The 19,725-nt window shown below is 48.7% G+C and overlaps 1 protein-coding gene across 4 annotated transcripts in view; it reads left to right on the forward strand.

The window, feature by feature from the left end:
- Positions 1-19,725, forward strand: part of RASGRF1 (Ras protein specific guanine nucleotide releasing factor 1) — a 126,639-nt gene that overhangs the window by 44,181 nt on the left and 62,733 nt on the right. For all 4 annotated transcript variants that reach the window (XM_017886868.1, XM_017886869.1, XM_017886871.1 and 1 more), the window contains exons 6-9: positions 10,487-10,566; positions 13,338-13,531; positions 14,129-14,238; positions 17,776-17,894. In XM_017886868.1, coding sequence (XP_017742357.1) covers positions 10,487-10,566; positions 13,338-13,531; positions 14,129-14,238; positions 17,776-17,894 — 503 coding nt within the window. The remainder of the gene's footprint in view (positions 1-10,486; positions 10,567-13,337; positions 13,532-14,128; positions 14,239-17,775; positions 17,895-19,725) is intronic.

A 19,725-nucleotide genomic window follows, 5' to 3' on the forward strand; every position in this document is an offset into this window, starting at 1 on the left:
TGCATTGACTAAAACAACAACAAAAAAAGAATTATGTGTGTGTGAAATCAGGTAACATTTAACCCAGAAACTCCAAGTGGGTTGTTTAGATTCAGTGACCTGGAATTTGAATGAAAGATGTGAAGAACGTGTTCCTTGCTGAGCAAACCCTTGATAGCTCAGCTGACTTCACAGATTCTCAAACACAAGCCCATCTGTAGGTCTGGGTGGAGCCCGGGGGACTGCATTTCCAACGAGCTTGCAGGTGCTGCTGATGCTACTGGTCCCAGATGGCACTAAAATGGGAGGCTTGAGATAAACAGAGGTGGCTGCCTGTGTTTATCTCCACCATGATTCCTTATTTGAGGTTTACTTCAGGAGGCAGTGGTGTAGTTCTATGTTGTTTGTACTTTTTTTGCATATTAGGCCACCAATGCAAACTTTTGGTGACGATTTATCATCATCGCTAAGAGGTGTCCTTTTGTGTTTGTTACCTTTTCGTAATTTTATTATATTTCATTGATTCATCTGAAATAGAATTCTTTTGACCTGGAATCTTTGATAGAGAATATTCATGCCAGCTCACAGCATTTGTTCAAAAGTTGTTCGGAAAAAAAAAAATGACAACATGGTTTTATATTTTTATCTTCAAAGAACTGAATGGATCAGGTCAGATACCTTTAATGGAGAACAAATGAGAAGGAGGAAAGGGGGGGGGGGTTTGCCTTCTCATGAAGCTGATATTTTCAACAATGACCTTAAAAGGAAACATGATAGACTTCAAGATAGACCCAGAAACAAAACAGGGCAAGTGCCCTTCAGCAGGGCAAGTGGAAAGATTTACCCAAATCTGTTTTTTCCTTTCTCTTGTCAATACAAGGCAGTCCATAGGGTGGGGCCCCAGCAATGATTAGGGATGGAAGGAATGGGTTGGTAGCCAGCAGCCCCACCAAAGGCAAGGACACTCATCCACTCGCTCATTCAACAAGCAACACAGAGTGCCTGGCTGCGTGCTGGGTTCACATATATAGAGTGAGCCATGTAAACCCCACCATCAAGTCGAATGATCCAGCAGATGTTTGCCATGAAAGGTGAGAACCACCAGAGTCTTCCTGGAGGAGGTGGTGTCTGAGCTTAGTCTTTAAGGACACGAGAGAGTTTACAGGAGAAGGAGGAAAGAACTTTTCAGGTAGAGAGAACAGCATGTGCGAAGGCCCAAAGGTGAGAGTGGGACTTGATTCTGGAGGCAGGAAGGAGCCATCAGACATTTCAGGCAGAGAATGTCATGGTCAGGTCTGTTGCAGGAAGCTCAGCCCCTCTGCCATGTAGGGGGCACTCCTTGGGGAGAGTGGAAGATGGGAGGCTGGTAGAGAGGCTAAGTGAGCATGGAGGGACTCCAGGGCCTGAGCAGGCATGACTGCCCAGCACATGTTTGCATCCTGCCAGCAGAGGCAAATGTGCATCTGAGCGCACTTCCCTGGTGCCTTGTAGGGGCCTGGATAACTGAAGGCTGGTGGACCCAGAGGCAAAAGTTTGGAAAAGTAATGAGCTCCCCATCACAGTAAGAATTCAGAAGAGTAACCCTTTGTCAGAAACATCAAAGAGGTTTAGAAGTTTAATTGGATGCCCTTTAAGATCCTCCAGCTCTGAATAGTGACACTATGAATGCGATGCTTTCGGGGCCTCCTAGGCAGTGTGCATGCCTGCCTAGAACAAAGACAAGTGGTATCCTCCACAGGCTTCAGCCTGAGAAGCTCCCTTACCCATCCCCATCTCCCCAGGTAGCTGCTTCTTCATCCCAAGGATGCTGCCCATTTCAACTTCTTTACGATGGGCCCAAGGCCAACTGTTGCCTACCTTAGCAATTTTATTGATCTCAGGAAAAATAGCAGCAGCCTGATCAATTCCCAAGACCTCTAGAATATGGACTCTAGAGGTCATCAGAAAAGGCTGCCCCAGGAATGGTACCTGCCTCTTACAGGCACTAAAGGATCAAGAGACTTGGTGTAAAGTGTTTAGCACAGAGCCCAACATAGCCCAGGTGCTCCATAATAATGCACCATGCAAGAAATCAAAATCAAATATAACATGGAAGGAACACTTCTGACTCATTTTACAAGTCAGCATTACCCTCATATCACAACCAAATACATCACAAGAAAACTACAGCCCAATATCCCTCATGTGCATATATACAAAATAGCAAAGTGAATCTAGCAATATATAAAAAGAGTAATACATCCTGACCAAGTGGGATCCATCCCAGGAATGCAAGGCTGGTTCAACATTGAAAATCAGTCAATGTAATTTACTCTATTGTCTTCCTAGATTAAGTGAGAAGCCCTGGTGGTTATATCAATAGCTGCAAGTCTGATGAGGCTGGTTCCTCTCCTCCACCCTGGTCCCTATTCTCAAACATGTGCAAGCCAGAAATCTTTCCTTCCCCAGGGGTCAGGGTGGGAAGGAAGAGCTGGAACATGATGGTCTCCAGATCATCCTTGCCTTATACATGGTCACTTGGGGACAGCACAAGCTCTATGATTTTTTGCAAACGTAAGGAACAGCTGGAATTTTTTTTTTTTTTTGTTACCTTAAAACAGCCCCCACTCAGCGCTTTGCAGGATTGAAGTTTCTAGACTGCACTTCCCATACTATGGCAATGCTTTATAGGACCTGCATTGTGCTGGGCTCTCTGCCAGCACTTGACCTGCATGCTTTCTGATCCTCAGAGGCACCCATGAGGCTGAAGCCAGGATCAGAGAGGTGGCAGGAAATGCTCAATAGCACACAGTGAGTGGGGCAGGCTGGGATTGTAACCTAGATTTGTTTAATGGTAAGGCCCCAGCTTCCCGCTGCTGCCTTGTTAAATAATGGGCTGGAATCCTCTCCAGGAACCCATTTTCCTTGCCCCTACTGCTAATGAGTGTGGGTCATTACAGCACAGGTCTGGGCATGCACCCTCTGTTGGAGAACTCCCCCTTGTGTGTGAGACCCACGTTTTCACTTGCTGTCCACACTGTGGGGGCCGATCCAGGGCGTGAACCTCGCCGCTCTCCTTGCCTCAGACCACAGCACAAAGGTCTGTGTGTCATAAGCCATGGTGGAGCTGCCAGCTCACTTGCTGCAAAGCTTTTCCATATGTAGCTCTCCCCTAGATTTGCTTTTAGGCTGAAATATACAGCCACATTAGAGACCTGATGCTAATTTGGTGATTTACTGAAGCTCATTTTAAAAGGTCCTTGGGAGGACAGAAGCCTCTCTCCAGCTTGGCAGATTCATCGAGGATGTTGCAGAGCTGGGGAGGGTGTTAACTGTGTACTTCTCAAATAGAGGGGAAAAGATCTTTGAACTAAACATTTGCAGCAGGCTTTGTTCAGTCAAGACAATAAGCTTAGAAACTGGCTATTTCCCTTTAATAAAAACCATGCCCAGTGCCATGTGCTGGGAACCACAGGTGTTGCCCATGACAAGAGGCAGCCTGTCCTGGTGGCAGATGGTTTATATCTTGCTTCCTGTGCTGACTGATTGGCAGTGGCTGCCTGGAGCCCTGAGTTGAGGGAATGATGAGGCTCAGCAGGAGAGCATGCCACAATCAATTCATCCTGTCTGCATGGGCTGGAGGGTGACGAGGGGCAGGCCCGGAACCCATGATGAGTGACTGGTGCAATGCAACAGGCAGGGTGTGGGGGCAAGAGTGAAGGGGCCTGGTTTAGTCCTGCTCCTGCCCAGCCCTATCTGCCTTGGACTGGCATTGGTTACGTCATGCCCCTTTCTGGGCTCAGGAAGCGAACCAGGCAAAATGAACATGTCCTGCAGTTAGGCCACTTCTCTTGCTGGAACGTTCTTCCCACCCTACTCTCCTTCTGACAGCAATCCTACTCTTTCTTCATGTCTTTCCTTGGTTGCCATGTCCCTGACCACCCCCATGCCCCTTGCCACCACTGGTTTATGTGCTTTGGTCGTGCTGTCCCAGAGCCCCTATGCTTCTCTTTGTTGCATGCATCACACTTAAATAAAGATTTCTTTTTGTGTTTATGTCTCTCACTATATTAACTGTTCAATGTGAGTGGGGACAGGGCCATAGATTACAGCTGCACCAGCTGTGCACTGAACAGTTCTGGGGGCACTGTTCACGTTGCACAGGGGTGGGTGGACTTTCTTCTGTAAAGAGCCAGTTAGCAAATGTTTTAGACTTTGTGAGACATACCATTTCTGTTACAACTAAGCAGTCACAGATAATCCAAAAACAAATGAGTGTGGCTATATTACAGTAAAACTTTTCTTTTGTTTTCAACCATTTAAAAATGTAAAAATTATTCTAAGCTCTCAGGCCATACAGAAACAGCAGCTATGCTAGATTTGGCCCATGGGCTATAGTTTGCCAACCCCTGACATACACTAAGCTGTGAATGGTGCCCACTAGAACTGTGCATCCAGCAGCCTTGATGGGGACTATTTCTGTTTTTATGATTGCTGAAGTTAGACGCAGGGAGACCATTGTCTGAGCAAGTGCCTGACACCTAGTAGGTACTCAATAACTATATGTTGAATGAGTGAATGAAACACTAGTTCTGCAAGATGTTATTAGGTATTCCACCTTCAAGGGGTCATGTAGATTTGAGAAAGGTCCATGGTATAATCCCCTTAGAGGGTCACAATGAACTTGGCATTTTAAAAGAATCAATCATTTTTATTTAAACTGTTATAGAACATTGGATAAAAGGAGAAAACTTCCCAATTTTTTTTACCAAAACTTGGTCTTAAAAATAGCACATTTATGTGTGTACAGACACACTCTCTCTCTCTCTCTCTCTCGCTCTGGCTCTGATAAATAGAAGAGCTATGCCAACAAAGGGGGTGGTGAGAGCAAAGGGAATGGCCTGTGCAAAGGCCTTAAGGCAGAAGAAAGCAAATCCAGGGAACAGAAGGCCAGAGTGGTGAGAGAGCATAGGGAAGAGGGAGTAGCCCATGAGACAGACAGAGGCAGTTCCTACAGGGGGCTGAAGGCCAAGTTAAGGCCACTCTCCTGATTGGATTCAATTTTTAAGAGATGAATCCACTGTGTGGAGAATGTGTGGACCAGGAGCAAGAGTGGAAGCAAAAGACCAGTTAGGGGCCCACTGACAATGGTCTAGGCAGAGGTGACAGGAGTGGCAGATGCAACAGACAGGAGACAGCAGAATCAGCAACTTTGATGGAGTAGATATAGGGGTGAAGGGGGAAGAGGTGATAGGTGATTCCCAGGTTCTGTCTGAGAGCCTGGTGGGAAGGGCTGCTATTTAATGAGAAGAGAAGGAAGAGAAGCAGCTCTGTGGGGCAGACCCAAGGTCAGGGTCAATGAAAAAAAAAAAAAAAAACTCCTAAAAACTATTAGGAGTTCATGTTGTTAAAATATAAGCAAAATCAGGCTGGACACAGTGCCTCATGCCTCTAATCCCAGCACTTTTGAGGCAGAAGGATTGCTTTAACCAGGAATTCAAGAACAGCCCAGGCAACATAGGGAGATCTCATCTCTACAGAAAACTTAAAATTAGAAGGTCATGGTGGCACACACCTGCAGTCCCAGCTTCTCAGGAAGCTAAGGTGGGAAGATCGCTTGAGCCCAGGAGACCGAGGCTACAGTGAGCTGAGATCACACCACCGTACCCCAGTCTGGGGGACAGAGCAAGACCCCGTCTCAAAAAAAAAAGAAAAATCAGTAACTTTTCCCTATATCTACAGAAACCACTTAGAAAATATACTATGAGAAATAGCAACAAGAACATAAAATGTCTAGGAATAAACAAAGTATCTATGTGATGAGGCATCAACAAAGGCATAGTAAAGTAGAGAGACACACTAGCATCCTGGACAAAAAGATGCGTGTTGTGCCAGGTGCAGTGGCTCATGCCTGTAATCCCAGCACTTTGGGAGGCTGAGGTGGGTGGATCATGAGGTCAGGAGATTGAGACTATCCTGGCTAACACGGTGAACCACATTTCTACTAAAAAATACAAAAATTAGGCAGGCGTGGTGGCGCGTGCCTGTAGTTCCAGCTACTAGGGAGACTGAGGCAGGAGAATGGTGTGAACCCGGGAGGTGGAGCTTGTAGTGAGCCAAGATCATACCAGTGCACTCCAGCCTGGGCAACAGAGCGAGACTCCGTCTCGAAAAAAAAAAGAAAGTATGTGTGTCGTAAAGATGTCATTTCACCCAGAATATTCTGTAAATTTAATGTGATGCCAATCAAAGTGCAGCCTAGCAAAATGATTTTAACATTCAGTTGGAGGAATAAATGCATACAAACAGATAATATTCTTAAAAAACAACGAAAGAATTTCCTACCTGTAATTAAAATATATTATAAAGGCTTATAAATATATTAAGTAATAAAAACAACCTAAGACTAATCCAAGATCAACAAAATAAAATAGAAAGTCCACAAAGAGACTTACGCATGTATTTGAATTTTTTTTTTTTTTTGAGACAGGATCTCACTCTGTTGCCCAGGCTGGAGTGCAGTGATGTGATCTTGGCTCACTGCCAACCTCTGCCTCCTGGGCTCAAGCCATCCTCTCAACCTCCTGAGTAGCTGGGACCACCAGTGTGCACCACCATGCGTGGCTAAGTTTTTTATTTTTTGTAGAGATGGGGTCTCCCTATAGTGCCCAGACTCAAGAGATCCACCTGCCTCAGCCTCCCAAAGTGCTGAGATCACAGGTGTGAGCCACCTCATCTGGCGAGAATTTGGTAACTATGAAAAACTAGCCTAGTAAATAGCTGGTATATTTGATTAACAGAATTGACAATTGGCTAACCAAACTGAAGGAAAGGCTATGTCTATCTCCCTTATTCATATCATACACCAAAGCAAACAATAATTAAGTATTTACATGTAAAAATGAAACAATAAAATAATATATACATGAGTATGTAAGCAGTCTGGGAGTGGGGAAAGATATGATTCCCCAAGCCAACCAGAAAGAAAATGGCCCACTTTACAAGGAAAAATGGAAAAACTTCAGAATAACACTAGACACAAAATTAACAGGCAAATAGCTAAGCAAAGATGTCTACAACATAGATGTCAGACTGTACACTTAATATAGTTATTTAAAATTAATAAGAGAGAAAAGATTAATAAGAGAAAAAATAGCAATGACCATGACTAGGCAATTTTTTAAAAAGAAATACAAATGGCCAATATATAAGAAAATGTTCAACCAACCCATTAATAATTTGATTTTTTTAAGCAAATCAAGTCAAAATGAGATAATTTTTTTAGTTGGCTGGGCAATGATAGTAATTTCTGAGTAGTAGGATTACAAGTTAAATTCTTTAAATTTAACCTTAGAAATGGAGGCTTCATCAACTGTATTTTTATAATTCTACCTTATGATGTTCCTGATATGCTACTGCACAGGCATGTGCAGTATTGGGATATAAGAAGGTTCATTTTCTCCCTGGTCCTTCCTGAACAGTTGTCTGCTGTGCTGAAGCTGTCTGAGAATGGCAATCCTAAGTCTTGCCATGGCAGTACTCAGGGTTATCTAAAAGAATCTAGACATATGTCAAGATCCTATGTATCAGGGGTCCCCAACCCCCAGGCCACAGACTAACACTGGTCTGTAGCCTGTTAGAATCTGGACCCCACAGCAGGAGGTGAACAGTGGGTGAGCAAGCAAAGATTCATCTGTATTTATAGCCACTCCCCATTGCTCACATTACCACCTGAGCTCCACGTCCTGTCAGATCAGTGGCAGCATTAGATTCTCATAGGAGCACAAACCCTATCATGAACTGCACATGTGAGGGATCTAGGTTGCATGCTCCTTATGACAATCTAATGCCTGATGATCTGTCACTGTCTCCCATTACCCCCAGATGGGACCGTCTAGTTGCAGGAAAACAAACTCAGGGCTCCCATTGATTCTACATTATGGTGACTTGCACAATTATTTCATTATATATTACAATGTAATAATAAAAGAAATAAGCCAGGCATGGTGGCTCATGCCTGTAATCCCAGCACATTGGGAGGCCAAGGCAGGTGTATCACCTGAGGTCAGGAGTTTGAGACCAGCCTGGCCAATATGGTGAAACCCCATCTCTACTAAAAATACAAAAATTAACCCAGCGTGCTGGTGCGCACCTGTAATCCCAGCCACTCGGGAGACTGAGACAGGAGAATCGCTTGAACCCGGAAGGAGGAGATTGCAGTGAGCCGAGATCACGCCATTACACTGCAGCCTGGGCGACAGAGCAAGACTCTGCCTCAAAAATATAATAATAATAATAGAAATAAAGTGCACAATAAATGTAATGCACTTGAATCACCCTGAAACCATCCCTCCACCACACTGCCCCCACCCCACCATCCGTCTGTGAAAAGATTGTCTTCCACAAAACCAGTCCCTGGTGCCAAAAAGATTGGGGATGGCTGCCAAATATGGCTCCCTCAAGAACCCCTGAAAGTCCCCTGACCTGACCTCCTTGCATCCCACCTCAAGTCAGACATTCTTCCCTCTCTGCACTATCACGCAACCCTGGGTCGGTCTCTTGCTATTGGCCATTTTGAAGGGTCTTCACATGTGGACTCCCAAGGTTCTTAAAATTGGAACATTTATCCATTCAACAAACTCATTTGAGGGTCAGAGCCAGACAGAAACCAGGCTTACCAAGGGTCATAAGATGTCGCCATACCTGGAGGGACCCTTTCTCTGGGAACTTTAGGGAGATGACAGACAATTCACAATACTGGTGGGGTCCACACTCAGAAGTGAGAGTTCAAAGTCTTCTCTGCTTGGATTTTTAAGTTCGCATTGGTTTCAGTCTTGCTCAGTTTTCCTTTCCTTCTACATATTCTGTGGAATGCAGTTGCTAGTTTCACCCTTTAGCCTGGAGGTGTTGTGTTCTGTTCTGTTCTCTTTCCCTGCCTTTCTTCCCGTCTCCCTCTCTTACCTCCCTCACCCCTTCCTCTCTCTCTTGCTATCTCTCTCACATCCTCTTTCTCCCCACCCTACCTGTTTATCTGCAAAGCAGGCATGTGCAGGACATTTCACATCCCTCTGGGGTCCTGAGCCTCTAACCTCTGAGCCCCTCCATCCACTGGCCCCTGTGCCCTGCCCCACACCACCTTGAAGCTGGAGCATCTCTGTGCTCACCAGATGTCTTCCACCCTCTGCTCTCATTGTTCTAAGACAGTGAGATGGAGGAGGGCTGCCTCAGAGCACAAACAGCTGGGAGAAGGGCCAGCATCCCAAGGTGGGAAACACCAGGTACCTCCAACAACCCAAGAAAGCCCTGGAGAAACAGAGGCGGGAGGGAGCCCAGAGCACACCGTGGAGAATGCTGCCAAAGACAGACAGGAGAACATTCCAGGGAGACAGAGGGGTCTGCCCAAAGGCTCAGGGCTCTCCCTGACTCCTGAGGTACTCACTTTCTCTCTATGGGCCTCAGTTTTCCTATCCATAAATAGAGTGTACCGCAAAGAGCCTAGAGGGAATCTGGGGAAAACTCCCAGGTCTCCAAGGTGGTAGGAGCTAAGGAGTAGGGGAGAAATGGTTGGGCAGGAAGGAATGGGGGTACCTTCAGGGAGCAGCAGAAGCCGCCTCTCTCTGGTATTGTCTCAGTCCTCACAGCTTGTCCTGGGAGAGGAGACGCCCCGACTGTGTTCTGGGACCAGCTGCTTTGGGAGCAGTGGGTGGAAAACGGGTTGCGGGGAAGGCCCAGCAAATGTGGCTGTCTGTATCCAGCCCGCTAAGCTGCCAATGAGAATACGAGTTCAGCATGTTATGTGGCAACAAAACAGAGGCTTTGCAAGCAGCAAGACTCTGGGTCTTTTGGCTTCTCTGACTTTGATTCCAAAAAGCAGGGGCGGTCACTGGGTATTGGGGACCTAGCGTTTGCCGAGCGTCTCCTGTGCACTGGGCACTCAAATTGTCCCATGGCTTCCAGGGGCTTCCTCATTTCACCTTCGCATTTTACACAGAAGGACTCAAGACTGGGAGACCTTAGGTAACTTATTCATGGTCTCACAGCCGGGAAGGGGCATTGGGCAGATTTCAGCCCCTCTCTGTGCTAATCCCAAACTCTAGCTCTTCTGTTGATCCGTGGCTTTTACCCGTGTTCGCCAGAGCCCTGGTTTCCTCCAAGATACCTTGGGGTAGGGGGTGTGGAACCCAGCAGGCTGGGACTTGAGGAGACAGAGGCCACTGGCCAGAGCAGCTCCCTGCCCTCTTCTGGCCCATGGATATGCTACCCCATGCATAGACAAGCCTGGGCTTGATTTAATGCTCTGCTGTCACCATCTGGAAATGCTTAGTAATTCTTTAACCAGGGGCCTGCATTCTCATTTAGCACCAGGCCCCCCAGATTATATCATCCATCCTGCCGATGCAGTTTTCACGTAAGGTCTCACATGAGAAAAGGGTTTGCTGCTGAAGTCGCGCAGGAGGTTTGGGGACAGTCACCTCTGGAGGAGCAGGAAGTCCCTGGGGCAGAGGTGACCCTGTGCTTTCTCTTTCAGTGAAACCATCATGTTTTTACATCAGATCTTTTACCAAGGCCTGAAGGCCCGCATCTCCAGCTGGCCCACGCTGGTCCTGGGTGAGTAGTCAACCCTCACTGAGGCCCCCAGAGAAATCCCCCTCCAGGGGCCACCCCAAAAGGCTGCGGCAGTTTTGTCCTTCTAGAGCATAATAGAGTGTCACTTTTAAAACCCACAGAATCCCTCAGAGGGGCAGAAGAGAAAAGACAAGTTGGCAAATCCTGTATTTCTAAGAGGAAATGATATATTTTAGTTTCCTATCCACTTTCCCCTTTTATAAAGAATGTATACACATCCATTTCAGAAAAATTGAGAACCCATAAAAGTAGAAAATGTTTAAAAATATCAAGCATAGTTCTGCTTCCCAAAGATAACCACTATAAACACTTTGGTGTGTTTTCTTCCAATTTTTTTCCATGCATAGATCTTGGGTTTTTTTCCACTTTACATAATTGCAAACATACTGAATATAGAATTTGTATCTTGCTGTGTGTTTTTTTTTTCTTTTACTTAGCATTATCCCATAAGCATTTTCTCATGCCAAAAGCATGCTTTTTGATCACTGTGTAATACTCCAGTACCCATGAAGGCACTGTCATTTATCTAACTGTCTGCTATGGTTGGCTCTTAGAGTTGTTCCAATTTTTTGTTATTAGAAATAATCATCTCTTCATAAGAAATTTTCTCCATATTAGAGATCATTTCCTTGGGATAGGTTTCCAATTAGCAGAATTGCTAAAAACAAAGAACCCAAAAATGTGAAAGGCTCTTGCTTCATACATATTATCCCATTGTTCTCCAAGATGGCTGCACTGCCCTAAGTTCCACAAGCAACAGACAGAAGAACCTCCTGCATCTCACCCTCAACCTGCACCAAGTGTCTTTCTTTTTTTTTCACTTTCTTAATGTGGTAGATAAAGGTGAGTGTTGGTGTCACCTCCACGATGGAGGCAAAGAAAATGGCTTAGGGAAGTAAAGGGATAGCAAAGGCTGCATAGGTAGAGGGCACAGAGCAGGCCCAGGCCTGGCTCTCCAGAGCTCCCCTGCCCTCAGCTTCCCAGGGGGAAGTAAGCACTATTATTTTTCTGAAGTCAAAGACCCATACTTTTCTCTAAGGTCAAAATAAGAAGTGTCCTTAGAAAGATGGGGTCCTCATCTTCTGCAATTGCATTGTTGAAGATATTGTCCATCAGGTGGTCGGACACCCATCACATGAGCTACCATTTAGAGTTGATTATAAGGAAACCATGTTTCCTTTCTTAAATGGGACTTATAAGAAGATGTTTTGGCCAGGTGTGGTGACTCATGCCTTTAATCCCAGCACTGTGGGAGGCTGAGGCAGGCAGATCGCCTGAGGTCAGGAGGTGAAGACCAGCCTGACCAACATGGTGAAACCCTGTCTCTACTAGAATTACAAAAAATAGCCAGGTATGGTGGCGCACACCTGTAGTCCCAGCTGCGTGGGAGGCTGAGGCAGGAGAATTGCTTGAACCCAAGAGGCGGAGATTACGGTGAGCCAAGATCTCACCATTGCACTCCACTCCAGCCTGGGCGACAGAACGAGACTCTATCTCAGAAAAATGAAGAGGAAGAAGAAGAAGATGTTTCAAGGCCAGGCACAGTGGCTCATGCCTATAATCTCACCACTTTGGAAGGCCAGGGCAGGCAGATCACTTGAGGTCAGGAGTTCAAGACCATCCTGGTCAAAGTGGTAAAACTCTATCTCTACAAAAAACACAAAAATTCAAAAATTATCTGGGCGTGGTGGTGCACACCAGTAGTCTCAGCTACGTGGGAGGCTGAGGTGTGAGAATCACCTAAACATGGGAGGCAGAGATTACAGTGAACCGAGACTGTACCACTGCACTCCAGCCTGGGCAACAGAGCAAGATTCCATCAAATAAATAAATAAATAAATAAATAAATAAATAAATAGAAGATGTTTCACATGACTCCATCCCAGTCTATCAAATGTTGAAGGGCAGATTTGGGGAAATTGGTTGGGACTTAGGGGCACTGAAAGGAAAGTTATATGTCCAGGAAGCTCGAGACAGAACTATAGCCAGAAAGGGCCCCACCTGGTGAACTAGATAGTGCTGAGCCTGGAAGGTCTGCTGGGACAATGACAGATGAATGAAGGAGCAGAGACTCATGTGTCATATGGTAGGAAAACCCCTGGAATCGGGGTCAGGAGACCCAGCTCCAGTCTGGCTGCTGACTTGCCCTGTGACCTCAGATAGGCTACTTCTGTCCCAGGACAGAGGCTCCAGGAGGGAGGGAGGCCTCTTGGGGAGTGTCCTAGGCCATAGCACCATAGGGCATGGGGGCAGGCAGAGGGAGGATCTGGGCAGCATTCCAGCTGCAACAGAACCTCAGCCAACCCCACAGGAAGCTATGGAGAAGGGGTGACCTCACACTAATGTCCCGAATTGAAGCGGGAGGACAGACCAGGCAAGGCAGCTTCCTCCAGCTGAGAGCAATGCCTGGAGAGGGACCCAGCTGAGAGTCATTGGCCACCAGGACTCCTGGCAGCTGGGGGGATCCAGGTGGCACCCCACAGTGCCCACTCTACCTCCTCTCTCTGACACTCCCATCACAAGTGTCTCTAAGAGTCTGTGATTCTAATGTGGTCCCAATGACAGAGGCCCACTACTGGCACTGGACAGGGCAGTGGTCCTGGAGTTATCCCCAAGAGCAGAGATGTCTCTGGGGTGAGGAACTTGAACCTGGCCCCCGGCCTCTCTGGGTATAGCTGGGGGAGCCAAGGGCCTAAAGGATTCTGTCCCCACCAAGCTGCCCTGGCCACCCACTGACTGCCTCATCCTTCCAGCTGACCTGTTTGACATCCTGCTGCCCATGCTCAACATCTACCAAGAGTTTGTCCGCAACCATCAGTATAGCCTGCAGATCCTGGCCCACTGCAAGCAGAACCGTGACTTTGACAAGCTGCTGAAGCACTACGAGGCCAAGCCTGACTGCGAGGAGAGGACGCTGGAGACCTTCCTTACCTACCCCATGTTCCAGGTGGCATCTGGCCCTGCCTGGGTGGGGGAGAGTCAGGGAGGCAGGCATGGGGAAGGGACCATGGCAGGCAAGGGGGCTCAGTGTTTAACGTGCCCCAGCTCTGGGTTGCCAGAGGGGGTGGGGGAGGTGGTTAGGGCCAGCAGTGGACAATGCTGGGTGCAGGGCAAGCTGACTGCGGGCCTGTCCACCCACCTTTCTCTCCTGGCTCCTGAGCACCCCACACCACCCTCAACCAGAGGAGAGCCCTAGACAAGACCCTGGAAGAGCCTCCAAGTTAGAGTCTGTGACCAAAGGGCAGCCTATCTCCTTCCTCAGTTCTGCTCATGGAAGTCCTCTGGGCTAAAAACCATTCTCTCTCTCTCCCACCACCCCCCTTCATGCTCTCTCTCTCTCTCTCTCCCCGCACCTGCACCCTATGCCCATGTGCTCGCTCGCTCTCTCCCTCTTTCCCCCGCCCTCGCCACCTCTTTCTCTCTCTCCCTCTCCCTCTCCCTCTTTCTCTTTCTCTCTTGCTCACTCCCTGTCTGACCCTGCCTTGCTCCCCGGCCCTGCTTCCCTGGCTCTTTCTCCACCCTCACCTCTGCCACCTGCCCACAGATCCCCAGGTACATATTGACCCTCCACGAGCTCCTGGCCCACACACCTCATGAGCACGTTGAGCGCAACAGCCTGGACTACGCCAAGTCCAAACTGGAGGAGCTGTCCAGGTGAGGCCTGGCTCTTCAGTGCACCAGACCGGCAGATGGGGCAGGGCTGAGGACGCCCCTCACCAGGAGTTCGCTGAACCCCTGACAAAGCTCGAGTTCAGATGGGGATTGTAAGGGAGGGGCACAGCTTGCTGCAGCTCAAAGCAGAGTCCCCTGGAGTGGTCCTAAGGGGGTTACAACTCAAGCCCTGGTGGGCAGGAATAGTGGGTGCTGTGCTATCCCTGGCACAGATGGGGCCCAAGGAAGGCCCCTGGGCACTCAACATCTCCCAGGAGAGGGAGCTGTCTGGGACTCCCAGGCACTCTCTGCCTGTTTCCTCTGTTCTCCAGTGTCAATGTGTCAAAACCTGTGGCCATAGGAGGCCCAGAGGGGGTCCTGGGTGACATGCCCTCATGTGCCCAAGTCTCTAGTCAACCAGAGGCAGGTAGTGGCAGTGGGTGGATAAGCACATGGCTTGTCCAATCTAGTGCCCCAGTCCTCTGGTCAAGGCCCCTCACCTGGCCCTCTTTCAGCCCCTGAAGCCCAGAGGGACGCTTCCTCTGCAAGGGCAGACATGGGGGAACACAGAGGGGCTCTTGCAGCACCCCAGGCAGCAGATGACTGTGGTCATCCAGGAAGAGGTTCCAGGAAGAGATTCAGATCCTGGATGCAATGGGATTTTCTGATGGATTTGATGTGGAAAGAGAAAGAGTAGAGTCACGGGTGATTCCAGGATGTGGGGCTGAGCCACAAGAGGGTGGAGGTGCCATCAACCGAGCTGGAGAAAACTGCAGCAGGGACAAGTCTGGAGGGGAGTTCAGGAGCTTTCTTGGGAGCATGTTGAACCTGAGATGCCAATTCAATGTCCAAGTGGAGATGACAAGAAGGGACTGGGGAATTTGAGTCTGGAGCGGAGGGGAGAGAGAAATCCGGTAATCATCAGCTTGCAGATGGTGTTTAAAGTGACAGCACTGGTGAGATTGCCAAGGGAATTAGCTTGGGAAGGAAAAAGATGAGAACCAGAGGCTGAGCTCGGGGGTATCCACCCTGTGAAGACCAAGAGATGAGGAAGGGCCTTGTGGTCAGAACTGGGCTGCCAAGGGCTACAAAGAAGGGTCAGTCTGCAGGGTCTGGGATCCAGCCCCGGCCCCTACCCAGGGCACTGCCAAACACTCAGTGCCCTAAAAGTCTTCTTGAGGCCGGCAAGGGGCAGCCAACGAAGCCACAGCTCCCAGCTGGGTGGAGAGAGGACCAGGCTGGACCAGCACAAGGTATAGGGTGCCCCCTGATCCTTCCACGACCCAGCCGAGTTGCACACCTGAGTGGAGAATCAGGGCAAGGATGCCATCAGAGTGTGATTGCAGAGTTGCAGAGTAACGAAACCACCGATCAGGAAGGTGGAGGGACTCCAGTCCTCCCATGCCCAGGGTTCCAAATCCTGCACACTCTTCCCCAAGGAAAAAGGTTTGGGACTCCTGTAAGGCAGCAGGGCTCCTCCTTGCTGAGGGATATCCTATCCTGTTGCAAACAGAGCTGCAGGTGGCACATGGTGCTGAGGTATTTGACATAAGACCCTGATCCCTTATCCCCGGGATCCTCGGTGTGTGGCCTACTCTTCCTTCCTCCCACCCAACTACCTGTACCTGGCCCTGAACCCAGCTCCAGTGGCACAAAAGGTTTTCCTATCACCATGACAGTATCCCTTTCATTCTCCTCTCATGTTCCCCCAGGGAGGAAGCCATTAGATAGCCAAACTTCTCCTAGGCTGCGCTCAGAAACACTCCCCACCTCCAGGGACTGGGCCTTCATCCCACCTTTTTATCCTGACCCCTATATTCTCTGCTCACTGATAACCCAAGTCATCATTTCCAGGGCTCCCAGGAGCCTCACAGCCTGGAAACTCCCACCGCCTTCCTAGAGCTCCCACATGTGTGCATGTGGGTCCCGAACACAAACCCCACTTGGGGCTGGAACTTAGAATGTGTAAACTGCAGCTGCTCAGGAAAACTAGTTTTGCTACCTTGGAATTACCCCCCTTGTGTTTTACCAAACACAGGCTTCCCCCACAAAATCCCACCCTCATCAAGAGAAGGGTTTTAATTACCATTGGCTACTTCCATAATGAATCCATCTCTAGGGAACTAGCATGTGCCCAGAGGTGCCTCCCTCTCAAACATCAAGCAGGGGCCTGGGCTTCCAAGAAGAGCATTGCTGGGGAAGAAAGGGGGAAACTGAGGCTCCCAAAGAAGAGACTCCAGCTAAGGGCCCCGGTCCATTTATTAAAGTGCTCGTCTAGTGAATTTAAGCCTAAAATGCATGTCCTTAACCAGGAAAGATAATAACAACTCTTTTGCAACCAATGATAATATCATCAACAATGACTACTACCCTTTATTTAAGCAGCTGTCATATGCCAGGCATGGCATGGCATGGGCGAGTACCTGAAATCCCTTTTATTTCACCTTCACCCCAGCATTCTGTAGATGAGGAAACTAAGGATCAGAGGGATTGAGGAATCTGCTCAATGTCATGCTGATTCAGTTAAGCACAGATCCATCTCCGGAAGAGGCAGTGTCATCTTTATTTGGGGTTTAAATTGGATAATGTCTATGAGAGAAGTTTGTAAGCCACACATATTAACCAGCCCTTTTGTTGGTCTTAGCTGTAGAAATTCAGGCATCAGCAGCAGATGAAAGGTTTTGCTTGGAGTAGGTGGGGTACTTTTGGCAGAAGCCCCCCTTCCCCACTCCCCAGACCCTGCCCCTGCCAAATTCCTTACTACCTTCCCAAGACTCCTGGAAACCCACCAAGGCAAAATTGGCGGCTCACACCCACCTTTTCCCACCAACGCCATTTTTTAAAAGCTATTGGATGGCGCCACCTCTCGGAGAGGAGGGGTATTACAGCGGTAAATAGGGGAGTTGTCTTTATTCAGGCTAAGGTCAGCCAGAGCTTACAGAAGTAGGCTAAGGTCAGTCATCCCCTGAGCCAGTGGGATTGCCAGGTGCTCCAAAAGGTAAGCCAGTTCAGGACCCAAGCAATATTAAGGACACAACTATGCAAATATTTGGAGAAAGATCATTCAAGAAGAGGAGACAGCAAGTGCAAAGGCCCTGAGGGAGCAATGAGCTTTGTTCTTGGGATGGGAATAAGGCTGGTAGAAGGATGAGGGTCAGGGTCATGAACATAGGATGTCTCCTCTATTCCCATATCCTTCCCAGTGCTGAGCTGCACCTGCTGTCTGTTCTACATAGTTCGGACTCTAAAATCTGACAGAGCTGCTTCGTAGCTGCTGACTTCTGTTTTCTTTTTTCTGAAATAAGGACAGTTGCCTCCTTGAGCTGTCAGAAGGATAAAATGAGGTCATGTCTATGCAGTGCCCGGCATGCAGCAGGCACTCAGTAAATACACACCCCCATCCCCTCCATGACCACAGACCCCACCTGAGAATCTGCGTACCAGGCTTTCTTCCTAGGTCTGCCCAGAAGCCTGGCATTCTCACCTCCCTGGGAAGTGGGGGCAGCCTGTCTCTGACTGTGCAGCTTCCCATCCCCACAGGATAATGCACGATGAAGTAAGTGAGACAGAGAACATCCGGAAAAACCTGGCCATCGAGCGCATGATCATCGAAGGCTGTGAGATCCTCCTGGACACCAGCCAGACCTTTGTGAGACAAGGTATGGCCTCTCCACCCTGTCTCCCCTGCCCCCACCAGGTGGGCCCCAGCAGCAGGAGGGAGGCGGCACTCGGGGACACCACCAGTTGGTTTGGCTGCTACATGCCAAGACCTGCCAGTGTGATTGCAGAATATTCCCAGGCTGCTGGCGGAATGCAATAGCTATATGTAGATGTCAGTATCTATACATATAGATGCAGATATTATTGGTTTTCACAGTTTTCTTCTCTCCAGATGTAAACAGAATTCTACCCAGATGGCCTTGGTTTGTCTATTGTGTGTCATAGTAAACATCGACATGTCCTTTTTGGGGAGAAAGTATGGGGCGGGGGATGAGGACAGCTAACAATTGTCTCTGTGAATAAGAAGCATTTTCAGTGTCTGGGAGGAGGTCAGTGTTGGGTCCATTTCCCTGTCCTTTCCTCATCATCCTCTGCTGCTTTAGAGAGACCATTTTCACAGTGGTTCTCATGGGTAAAAGGTCTTTCCCACACTTTAGCCTTGCTTCCCTTGACAGCAGTGATTAAGAGGCACAGCCCAGTTGAGAGGGGCGGGTGAAGGCTCTCTGTGGCTCAGGGGACTGACATCAGAACTGCAATGCATGTGAAATTCATCACATTCAACTTCCATGTTTTGTGGGAGACTAAGCTCCTGCTGGCATGCCTCACAAGTGACCTCCACCTCAAACGGACCTCCAGAGTCTCTTCTCTGTCGCCCTGGGATTCTCTGCCTAATGAAATACTTGCCAGCGCCTCCCGCTGGCCTATGCAGCTGCCTTGGACAAGGGTATCACCTTTTCAGAGTTTTGTCCCAGCCCCTGTGTGTGGTGGCCCCTATGTCCTTCCCCAGGCCCACCCTGTGACCTGCTGAGCTCAGAGCCAGCTCTGCCTGTTTCTCAGCTCCCCTTGGGCTGTGCTGGGTGTTCTCTATGCCAGAAGTATTCTCACATAGTATTTTAGGCCCCCTCTGAAGGAACCCCAAGTGGACCTGGCTTGGAAGTAGCCCAAGAAATGACCCCTCCTGGAGTGGCCAGTATCCCCACAGACCAGAAATCTGCTCCATCACCCTGAGCCAAGACATTTTCTCCCTCTCCAGCTGGGCTGGACCTGAAGACAAAATGAGTGGATTCTGCAAGGTGTTTCTCACTTGTCAGTCATGCAGCCAACACTGATACCTGCCCTGCTCATGCCAGACCTACAGCGGGTTCTGGGGACACTCAGAGAATAGCCCCAGCCCTGCCCTCCAGAAGCCTATTGTACAGAGGGAGAGAGTCATGAGGGGACAAATGCAGGAACGTGTGCCAGGTGGATCTCCCTGATGCAAGAGGCAGAGCGGTGGCCTGGAGCAGGACCAAGAGAGTCACGAGGGCTTTCCCAAGGATAAGCAGGAATTCACAGGGAAGACAGAGTGAAGGAAGGGCTTTTCAGAACTAAGAGTGACACTCAGGCTAACTTGACCCGGAACTACATGTGAGGCAGAAGAAGGGGACAATTCCAAGAGGGCAGGCTGGGAGGTGTGCCCAAGCCAGACCAGTGGGAAGCCTCGAGTGCCTGAATCCTGGGGACAGTGAGGAGCTGTGGACGTCAGTGGGGAGGGTCCTGTAGGGTATGTATTAGGGTGGGGAGACCAGAGTAGGGCAGCAATGGCTTTCATGACAGGCACCTACTCTGCCCAGTAATGGCTTCCTAGAGTGCTGTGCTGAGGACTGAGAGGCTCTGTCTGAGCTCTGCAGTATGGTGCAGTGATTGATTGGTGATGTCTACCATGGCTGTGGACAACAGGAGTGCAATGTATCTTTTTTTTTTTTTTTTTTTTTAATTTTTGTAGCTTTT

Source organism: Rhinopithecus bieti, unplaced genomic scaffold, assembly GCF_001698545.2.
Source record: "Rhinopithecus bieti isolate Rb0 unplaced genomic scaffold, ASM169854v2 scaffold_15087, whole genome shotgun sequence".
NCBI lineage: Eukaryota > Metazoa > Chordata > Mammalia > Primates > Cercopithecidae > Rhinopithecus > Rhinopithecus bieti.